The sequence below is a fragment of the Aphis gossypii genome, chromosome 3 (genome assembly GCF_020184175.1).
Source record: "Aphis gossypii isolate Hap1 chromosome 3, ASM2018417v2, whole genome shotgun sequence".
Taxonomy (NCBI): Eukaryota; Metazoa; Arthropoda; class Insecta; order Hemiptera; family Aphididae; genus Aphis; species Aphis gossypii.
In genome coordinates this window covers 47,048,826-47,060,826 of record NC_065532.1, presented here as the reverse complement: position 1 = coordinate 47,060,826, position 12,001 = coordinate 47,048,826, and the positions used below count along the sequence as shown (strand labels likewise).

General features: G+C 33.0%; 1 protein-coding gene across 2 annotated transcripts; it reads left to right on the top strand.

The window, feature by feature from the left end:
• The first annotated feature begins 2,456 nt into the window (after window positions 1–2,456).
• LOC126551347 (cuticle protein-like) lies at window positions 2,457–11,617 on the top strand. 2 transcript variants are annotated; one of them, XM_050204439.1, is made up of 3 exons: window positions 2,457–2,648; window positions 8,534–8,718; window positions 9,733–11,617. In XM_050204439.1, exons 2-3 carry the CDS (start codon window positions 8,620–8,622, stop codon window positions 10,678–10,680), a joined length of 1,047 nt encoding a protein of 348 aa, XP_050060396.1. In that variant the 5' UTR covers window positions 2,457–2,648; window positions 8,534–8,619; the 3' UTR covers window positions 10,681–11,617. The 2 variants fall into 2 exon arrangements, with proteins under 2 accessions (XP_050060396.1, XP_050060395.1); XM_050204438.1 differs by lacking the exon at window positions 2,457–2,648 and adding an exon at window positions 3,850–4,008.
• Window positions 11,618–12,001: the final 384 nt, after the last annotated feature.

Here is a 12,001-nt window from a genome sequence, read left to right as displayed (position 1 = left end):
CGCTTACATTACTCAGTAGTCAGTATATAGAGTATTATATACGTACGTATTCTCTTATGTATATAATTTTACCTCATATATGTTATAAAATATGATTAAATAATTATCGTAATAACTACGGTTATCTACTCTAGTACTAGTAGATAACCGTGATAATAACATTATTTACTTTTACTTTAATTCTAAATATTTTCATTTGTATGACATATGCAATTGTTTTGATGAATTATAAATTTAGAAGATGGTTACGGAAAAATTTTTTGTAAATTGAAGATTGGCTTGTATTTTTACTTAGTCAATAGGTACCTTCGTCTAAACTCTAATACATATACTTATATTAATCAAGTCATATTACGAAACCTAACTTACCTCGTGTACATTAAGTATTGTAAATAGGGTTAGGATGCTTATGCATTAAAATATATAGAAATATGGATAGAAACCACGAAATATACACAATATATAGAATAATAGAAAAAAATTTATTAGTTCTATCTTTTATATTACTAACTATTGATATTATTTTTAATGAAATTGTCCGTATGATTAAAGTTGAGTTATATTTGCTGATAAATTTAGACCTTAAATAAGTTAATAAAATGTAAAATTACATTTTTTTTTAAATATTGTACTTAAATCCGTTAAATATGTGCTTAAAATAGAAAAATATCAATATTTTCACTTAGAAATAAAAATTGGAAAATATACAAAGTTGGTATTTTGATTAAGTTTAGACATAATGAAACGGATTTCTATCTAAGAATGCAATAGGATTACTTAAAAATAATATATATAATTGTAAAATCATTAATGGCCTTACCTAACTTTAGTTTTAAATATTACCTATATATTTATATCATAATTTATCCTATTATCGTTATGAAATATTTATAAAATCTAATCTTAATAAATATTATTAATTAAAAATTTAGATATGCTTATAGCTTTTATTTATAATCATCGATTTAAAAGGTGGTTGAGTTTTTAATTAAAAAAAAAAAATATATATATATTTTTTATAAAATGTTTGTAACATATTTTACAGGTACTTACACGTATAAGATATCATTGGATGTTATGTTTTTGAGTTGGAATGTATAAATAACTAAAGAGTCAAACTTCCTTCAGGGGTCTTTCTAAACCAATAGGTAATATATAATATTATATATACATCTATTATTATACGTATGTCTGCATGTAGAATAATATATAGACAAGTCGACAAATAGATAATGATGTATGATTAATATATATATATTTTTTTATTTGTTTACTGTAAACGTTCTATATTTTATTACATACGAGTACACGTACACGACAATTCCGCATAATATTATTGTACATGTTTATATTATGTATATAGGTTCGTTTTGTCCGCTTGCCTTTGTTATAGCAAGCTTCGTGACCGATATTTGAGCGTTTTTCTATTCAACGTTTGACAATCAGAAGCAAATCAGAAGGAAGTTGAAAATGTACATATCGAGTGCGGTAATAATAATAATTAGTTTACATAAGAAATGTTTCAAATCATTGCTTATCGAATATTTTAATCCGAAATTTTGTCTGTGGACTATAACACTGCAATTATTTCCTCCGGGTACGATCACTAATTATGTACCTATATATTTTGTATTACGCGCGAAAATTATACTCTTATCAAATCTCGATTCGCTTGAATGATTAACTAAACATCGAAAAAAATAACCATATTCGCTAATGGTCCAATAAATATATTTTATTGACTTTATACAAGTTTCGACGTTTTATTGCAACGTAAAACTGTACATAAATTTGGTATAATGTACAAATCGAACTGTTAACTGTGTGTAGATTTTATCTTTTATTCGACAGTAGACACGATGAATCGTAACGACTATAACGTTTAGTATAATATATTATATTGGTACATAACACAAGAGTATTTATACCTATTATTTTTACTTTAATTATTATCTGTGTTGTGTAGGTAAGTAACGACTAACGAATAATGATTAATATTATATTGTATTGAATAATGTAATAATTATTTTAATCGTACAAAATATTGTGATAAATGCAGTTCGACACTTCGACCAAATCGACGATAACGAAAATCGTCAATTTTTTCGATAACCCAAAAGTACAAGTTTCATTTGCAGTTTTGAACTTTAATAATTGGACAAAAAGGTAAAAATGAATTTTATTATATAATACAAAATTATACTTGTTGCACTATACAAGTTTTAATTTAAAATTTAACGTTCATTTTAGTTTTCAAATATAGTGTATACCTATTTATGTATTAAAAAACAATCGTGTTCCAATTCAGTTAAAATTAAATTTTATTGCATATTGTTTTATCGTAAAAAATTACAAAGATGGTTATAATAGTCATTTAAGATAATTTTACTATATTATACAATATTTACATTATAAATTGTACAGTTTAAATTTACATATAGTGGAATTTTCGATAGGTATAGTTAAATAATTTTATTGAAAATGGCAGCAAATATCCACCACACCTCTATGCTGAGTAACCTTCGACGAGCCAAGGACTTAATTGTCCAGAACACCACTGTCACTTGAAAAGTTGAAAATCCAATTTTACAATCCATAATCCACACCCATAAATTCATTATTTTATCAAAACAGTTAAAGAAAATCGGGTAAGAGTTTTATTTTAAGTTACAAATAATTAAATGAAAGATACAAACAATTTACTTTCGTTTATGGATTGTTAAAAAGTTAATTTTTTTCACGCTTATAAGATGTTTTATTCTTACACTTTTGAGCTTTGGCTTATATTTTGTGCTTATGGGCTACAGATGGCAAGGCATATAGTTGCTAGGTATTTGAAATTTAATAAGCAAATGACCGCAAACAATTGCATATTATAAATCATATTTTTGTATATGTACGTTTAGCGTTTGCAAAATTAGTATTTACAATTGTTTTGGTTAATTAGTAATTATCTCCTGTGCGATATTATTAATTATTATCAATTGAAATAACAACAATAATATATAGTTGAACAAGTTTATACTAAAATAACACTTTTTATGTGTTATTTATTTATTGTGTCATTCAAATATAATTATTATTGTTATAATATACACAATTCCATTTTATTTTATATGCACAAGTATTATAGATGCTTCTTAATTGCTATAATTAATTATTATAATATATTGATTATAAAATATTTATATGAAGTAGGTTGTAGGTAGCATAACATTTAATTATTAATTTTGTGAACATATTGCGCTTTGGTTTGAAGTGTTTTTCATAAAATGACTAAAATATTAAATAGTAAATATTACGAGTATAATACCTTATTCGAATAACTATTCATTATGAAAACTGGGAAGGTGCAAATATATTAAAACAATTTTACTTTTATTTAAATGGGTATGGAAACTATTACCATAATATAACGCAATATGCACATAAAAAATAAAATGAGAACCTATTTTTTATTAGACGTTTGTAAATATAGTAATTAAAATACGTCTATCTTATGTCCCGCCACAGCTATAAATTATTATTGTTGTTATTATTATTATTATTTTTTTAAGAATAAAAATTGCTTCACCTTAATATAAGATTATCGTTTATCTATTACATTCTAATGCTGAAACAATTGACTGGGGAATTCACGTGGTATGTGCTGTATAATAATACCGATGCGTGGGGGGGTGTGTATAACACTGTAATATACGTAAAACAAATATAAAATAAAACTATAAAGTCGTTTCTTAGAGTCTGAATGGTGTGCGAGAGAGAAAAAGTGATTGAGCGAAAGAGAGAGACGCGTAGAGAAAGAAAAATAAGAGAGGGATGGGAAGAAACTATACAGTGAAATCGGAAGTATATCAAGTCCAGCTCGTTGGTCTAAAGCATTTTAAAACGTCCAGTGCAACCGATTCAGCGTCAGTGTGTTTTCGTATCCATTACGAGTTACTTAAGTCTGTGATTAGTTTCATATTCAATACGTTTTATACAATTTTTCACACGTCATACATCAAGGTAAGGATTTATTTTTACAATGCACCCATTCACATAAATATTTATTATTATATTATTTTGATAACAAATAATATAAAACACATTATTGTTATACTTATAGGTGTATTTAGGTATATACTGTTTCAAAAAAAGTTTTTTCAAATTTTTTCTCATTAAATTATAATTAAAATAATATATATCTTATAAATTACAATAAGTATTTTATAAATAATTTTTCGATAATCGTTAACATTTTTTTCATAAACACTGGAGCTTTTTAAAGTATATTATTTTTTATTTAATTTTATTTGGAAGTACGATTGAATGCATACATCATTTAGATTTGAAGTATAAAATAGTTACTTATGGATTAACTAATATAAAATATTTTTATTACCTATTTTAATTTGAAGAGATCATAAGTGCAATAGGTACCTAGTTATTGTTTTGATATTTATTTTTGAATCAAGGGCGAACTTTTAGGTTTTTATCAAAATATAAACATAATAGTCTGTTAATTATATAAAAAAGTTTTCACGATGAACATTAGAAGTGACATAAGTTTTGATAGTTACAATTATGGTTGCTTTATAAAATAGTATTTTTTTTATAATGCTTTTATTGAGATTTTCGTTGATATAAGGTCTATTTTACAAACCGTTTTAAAATCGAGTTTTCTTTTACCAGATCGATTTAATAATCATATACTTATATTATAAATCAATAAACCTTAAAAATATTGAATTATTTAATATTAATCACGATAATGATTAGAAAATTTAAAATTTAAAATTAAAAACACACACATTTATATATATTTATATATTATTATTTTGATAGATCTCAAATACAATTTAATCAGTTAGTATATTATGGTTATTAATGAATAGTTACACCTTGAATTTAAATATTTCACACAAATAAATACATTTTCTTTGTTTTAATTATGCCATGAAAATCAATTTTTTTTATAAAAATTAACGTTTTGAAGTCGTCCTCCGGTTTTGGTCTTAGTGAAATATCTAGATTTCCCAAGTTGAGTTAGGAACAGCGAGAATTATGGATGTGGCATTCAGTTAAAATGTATACACATATAGTACATTTTAAGGTAATACCTATACTAATATCGTATGATTTATACTAAAGGGCTTCTTCCCTATAATAATAATTATCTAATATACGTATTATGTATAGAATTTCAATAATTACAATGGGATAATACAATTTTTTGTTTTAACCTATTGCGTGTTTATTGTACTTTTATGCATTATATACAACGTATTGATCACACCGAATAGCAATCGTTTATCACACGTTCAATTGGCACAACCATATAGGCTGTAATATCTGTGTTATGTACCTACCTATAAACTATATATAAAATATAAAGGTCGTATAATAATAATACGTTCACTGTTCGGCTGTTGGCTATCGCACCATTTGGGTGGGTATCATTTAAGCTCCTTATAAGTCGCTTGTTCGGTTTTCTGATGTTTTATTTTTTAAATATAAATTTATTTTCTATGAGGATTTTTTGCGACCACCTCATACGACAATAAAGCCAGAGCAAAACAAATTTAGATTAAAATCGTTGCGATGATTCTGCATTCAGTGCAGTGCATCGTACTTATATTAGACATATTACACGAGCATAGCTAAGCTAGTTTGCAGCTAATCTATAATAATCATCAATGGTCGTCGTTAACAACAAGTCTTGCGTGGTCATCTCACACTGAAATAATGGGCTCGGAATTTATAGCTTGCAATTATTATGATATTCAGAATGATATTTTGGATTTTTCTCGACACTCTTGTTATACATATAATATATTATAAACACTCACGAAGGGAGCACTTTCACTATATACACCGTACGAAATTATTCCGGATGTCATCGATATCTCGTTATTTTGTGTTTATGTGCCAACGAATACATTTTTGTTGGTTCAATTAGATAATAATAATAATAATAATAATATATACCTATACAACGGACATAATAATTATGCTCGATCCATCCATCATGTGCGGCAGTTTATATATGTCATTATATATTATTTTCCTCCCGCTAGAAACGTATCGATTTGTAACGGTAAACACGATAAAAGATCATTTATTCACGTTGGATAGTCATTATAAACTTATTTATCATCGGAGAGATGTCAAATTCTAGTGAACATTTCGTGTTTATGACAGTTTCTGATTTACATAACATTCTACTATTTACGTAAAATGAAACCGTTTACGCGTATTTACAATAATTCTTACGGATCGTACTTTCAATTTTGTTTGATATTACATTTTCTTTGAGAAGTATAGTTTAATAATCGATCGATTTTAATTGAAAAAAAAATAATAAAACCGAGGTCAGGTAGAAATTGTACTGCACTTGCTTATGTCTACTATACTATGTGATGCTTTGTATAACGTAATACTGGTACAAATTATAGATGTCGGTACTATATATTTCTTTGAAAATCGATACACGAAACAAATGAGATATATATAATTGAAACATTTTTATTAACAGTAAGCGTATAAAGGTCCGCGTATAGTTAAAATACAATTTATAATATTTAAATATGTACAATATGTATATACCTATTTAAGTTGAATTAATTTTAAACAGCCAAGTTGTTGGATATATTGACTTTATAATGGTTATCGAGTTATCGAGTCGATTAGAAAATTAACTTATTTGTCGGGTGATATAAAAAATAAGAATTTTTTTTACTAGTCAATGGTCGCCTTTGTACATTCTATTTTAGAATAATATACGAATCGTAAAAATGATATCGTTCGATCCGTTACGAAGTTCAAACCATAAAACGCTGGTTCTTAATTTTTTATTCGTGTGACCAACATCTCTTGTGCATAATAATTATTGGCAGTAAAAACCGACGACGGCTGCAGCGCTCTGGTGTATTTCTCATAGTCGGACAGTCGGTATATATATGGAACGATTAAAAAAAAAAAATCGTCTCGGATCGACGACGACACGTCGGCGTGACAAACTCCGATAGTTAAAAACGCATACACCGAGAGTACATAATATTATAATAATATAATATATTACAATAAACTTATCCGATAGGGACGTGCCTGTACTACTAACGCGACCGTGACGAGTATTATTATAACGCGCTCGCCATTTCCACCGCGGCCGTGCACACGGTGCATAATATATCGTACTTACGCGATGGACGTGTTTGACAAACGTTTGTTTTTGTTTTGCGTTTATCAAAATCTTATCCAAAAATGTGTCGTCTCCCTTACGAGCTATATCAAAAAAAAAAAAAAAATAGTGTTAGTTATTTCAATAGTTTTGATTTCGTGTTGTTAGTTATTTAATAATATAGTGAATTGACCTATTATTAAGCCTGATTGCCCGAAGGTCGAGTGTTTGCACGTTGGTTTTTCGCAATATTTAAATTTTGAAGCATTTTTAAATATTTATATTTTCTATACTCACAATTCGCTTAAAAATCAAAATATCTATAATGCTTTTAACGTCTTATAATAGCTTGATAAAAGAGCTCTATTCGATTCACTATAATATTTTGTAAAAAAAGATGGTCTCGCCTGCAATACACACCTACGCGTCCCGTTTCTGTCTAACGAGCGCGCGTTACATAACAAATCATCGTTCAGTAGTTTTAGTTTTTAGCTTCGTTAGTTTTAACATTGGAGAAGACGCGCGCATTTACTTATTATTATTAAACTTTAGGTGACGACAAATGTCTGGTTTTTTGCTAGTTTTTTTTTGTCGATTCGAATTTAATTACGAATCATGTCATGAGCGCGACGTATTATACGATTTATATGAAACGCTTATACCTAACACGTTTCAAAATTAAAATTTCGAAAAACTCTTATACACGATTAACCGCAAAAACTTTCGTCACCCTCGAGCTTAATAATAACAGGAAAATTAGCGCTATAATATTAAAACTAACGAAGCTGAACGAGAACTGTTGAAGTCAAATTTGCTGTATAGGTATATAACGTGTTACGCATATTTTTAAGATCGGAGACGTCCACTTATATACTCGCGACAAAATAAAACGGTCGCGATATTCCGTCGTGCACTCTGCGCTTATATTATGTAGTGGCGTGTTATAATATATTGTGTATAATTGTACATATATATATATATACGGATTTACTACTACTATGGTAGTGTTATACGCGTGTGTGTAATGTATAATATATTAATGCAGTACGCGTATACCTATTTAATCGCGAACTTATCGGCGGCACCGCGGCGGTCAGCTGTCCGCGAACAAACAGACCGTAAATGACTAATATATTATTATTGTACCTATACTCGTGAGTCGTACTATATATATATACATAGTAGGTGTATAAATTGCACATTATTTACATAATACGTTTATGAATATTATTTATGCGTTGCGGGTAAAGCGATAATGATATAATAAAAAATAATTAAACGATATTATAATACCTATTATTACACAATACGTATTTTGTTAATATATTATCTGTCTAAAACGGAAGTCGTCCGCGTGTGTGTTTTTCGCAGGCCGTCTCTCCGCCGTCGCCGTCTCAACATCTCTAATACTACGTACGCCGTCCTCGTCAGTCACCCGCACCCGCCACATAGTCATCATGCTGGTCATCGTACCGTGTCTGCCGGCGTTGTTGCTGTTGTCGGCCGCCGTAGCCGCGCGATCGGGTCATTCCGTTCACGATCCGAACGAATATTACGTAAGTAGTTATTTTATTATCGTGATACACACTCACACGCGAGTTTAAGTATATTATTATTATTATTTTTTTTTTGTCTCGACGAGGCAGCGGCGACGATGGTCGCGCCCCATTGTTTTTGTGTACCGCACCGCCGTCGCCGATTGAGTTTGCGATCATTGCGACTTTACTAATTTCGAATAAGCACGCGAATCGTACGTATACGCGACATTATATTGTGCACGGAGACCCGACCGAGCGGTGAGCACTTACCTCCAGTGTATACCTGCACGCTCCGGGACTGACGTTTTTTTTATATATAGCACAGATCTCAAGAGTTGTAATCATCGCGGTATCATATTTACCGCGACCACGATCTCGCAACCGTGAAATTTTCAGAGTCGGGTCGAGCACAATAATCGTTCTCATATAGACGGGCCGTGAACTCGTCTCGAGAGTTTACGAGGTCTGCCAGTGGTGTTAAGCGGTCCTAACTATGTGTTTCTCGCGTGTCGTATATTCGCATCTGCAGCACAAGTGCGTTTAGGACTCGACATAAAATCGTCGCGATTGGACCAGCAGGACACTCGTCGGGTCCGGACTTCGTGTCCGTTTTTTTTTTGTTTCGTCACGTACGCGCCGTCACAACGTCCTTCGGCCGATCGCGAGTTTCGAAACAGATGAAAAACAAATGCCGCTCGATCAAAATTATACCCAATTAGTTTATAACACGAAACGTGCGCGGGCGGCGGTGGTTTTAAAACGTCTCGCCGAGTCGTATAATATAATATAATATCATACGCACTTGAAATATTAACGTTATCGCCCTCGCGTATTGTTGCACAAACGAATGACTTACGCACTTTGTTTTTTTTTTATGTATATAAAAAGTACGCGAGCGGAGGTTTACCGCGGTAAATCTCGTCGTTCGGACGGTTCATAATATAATATTATTTAAATTTCCAAACATTATCGATCTGCGAGTCTTTCACTGCACAACCCCTTGAAAATCGCTTTTTTTTTTCGTGTTCACAGAGCGAGCCCAACTACCATTTCAACTACGGCGTCAAGGACTTGCACACGGGCGACCTGAAGAGCCAATGGGAGCACCGGGAGGGCGACGTGGTCAAGGGTTCGTACAGCCTGATGGAGCCGGACGGTTCCATACGGACGGTCGACTACACGGCCGACAGCCACAACGGGTTCAACGCGGTCGTGTCCAAGAGCGGCCACAGCGTCCACCCGGCCAAACACCAGTCGCAGCAGAAGCAACGACAGCCGTCGGTGTTGCTACAGCAGACCGCTTACAGCAAGCAACCCGCGACCGTGGCGGAGGCGTACCTGCAGCAACCGCAGCAACAGCAACAGCACAAGCCGTCGTTCGTGGCGTACAAACAGCTGGCGCCGCCGTCCAAGTATCCGCCGCCGTTCCTGTACCGCGGCTTCTACGGCAAGTCTTCGCCGACGGCCACCGCGGCCGCCGTCAACTACATGGCGTACCCCAACCGACCGCTGCAGGACTCGGCCGCGGCCACGGCCACTCCCAAATACTACGCATCGGCCGCCTCCTCCGCCTCCGTAGCCGCTCCTAAGTATTACGCCTCTCCCGCCTCCGCCTCCGCCGCCGCCGTCGCTCCTCAGTATTACGCCGCCGCCGCTTCGCCGGCCGACTACGGCGACGACGTCCAAGGCAGGGCCGAAGCCGAAGCGGCCGCTCCTGAGTACTATTACTACACGTCGGCGTCGACGCCCTCCGACGCGGAATCGCTGGCGCCGTCCGCGACGCCGTCGCCAGACCCCGCCAAGTCGGGCCCCGTCCTGTTCCCGGCCGACAACGCGACCGCGTCGGCCGCCGACTCCACGTCGGACCGACCTGCCGCGCCGTCGCCCACGCCGATCACTCTGCTCAAATACGAACCGGCGGACGGCAACAACAACGCCGCGGGCCAACCTCTGTACGCCGACTACAACTATTACGCGTAATCGCAGTCGCGACGACGATTATTGTAATGTAATTATTATCGCCTCTCCCGTCTTCCTGCCAAAAAGAGATTTTTTTTTTTTTAGACTTATTTGCTCGTATTAATCGTGTGTATAATTATTATATTTTATTATGTATAGTCATTGTGTGTACGGTACTCCCCGCCATCGTTTCCCGACCCGATCGTAAGGACGAGATTTTATTTCGGGAGCAGGACGAGTCCTTTTCCGATCCGCCTTACTCGTTATATATATATGCGAAATCGCGTAATTCATCATTTCAACAGACGAAATTATACGCGTGTCACGATGTACTATTATTACACTGTACCTACATATATATCGTGAAAGTCCAGTTTTCAGAAAAAAAACCACATGTTTGTATATGTATATATAATATGATTCAGTAAAATAACACGTACGCGCTGTTGTAGGTACTTGTAATATTTGCTTTCTACGTAATATTCGAGTTATGCGTGTAATAATTCTCGTCGTTGCTTCACTTTTCTACGTTTCGACCCATACGAACTGTTTGATTTTTTACTGTACATCACAATAATTTTTCGAATCAAAAATACCGCCGCCTGCCAACAAACCACAATATAATATTATTATATAAATTATAATAACGCGTTCGTCGGACGAAACACTGCGCATATATTAGGTATAATCATAATATTATACACCTTAGTGCAACCAAATATTTTTTAATTATATTATTTTGTGTATTTTAGATTTAGGACATTACTATAGTCTTTGTAACGAAGTGCAATATTTTATTTGATCTTTTTCGTGTTTATTTAATGTTAATATTATAATATATATGTATTCTTTTTATATATTTATAGTGCATAATATTGTAGCGTATTTATAATGTAAAACACACGTTTTATGTGTATAGTAAATAATTATGAATATTTTTTTTTAATAAATATTAATTGTTTTATATAAAAAAAACACGTATTATATGTACTTTATTTCCTTTTCTCCCAATCTCTATACGAGTCCAGAACGTCGTAATACAGACGAATCGTTTGTACAGCGACACTACGTGTAATATATATATATATATATACCATACAATGTGTATTAGATATTTTTTATTTCTATAATATACTTTACACGATTTCATAACGGGCCTAGCGGACGACTTCCTCTTTTTTGACGATTTCATTAAGCCTCGGGGACACGTGCGCAGGTGCCGCTCCGAACGTCCGTTCCGTACGTCCGACCGCGGTCAATTAAAATTATAAATACCTATAATGTATGTAGTTAAAACGGGTATGCGAGTCGGTCATAAATCATTGCGAGCTCACGTGGTGTT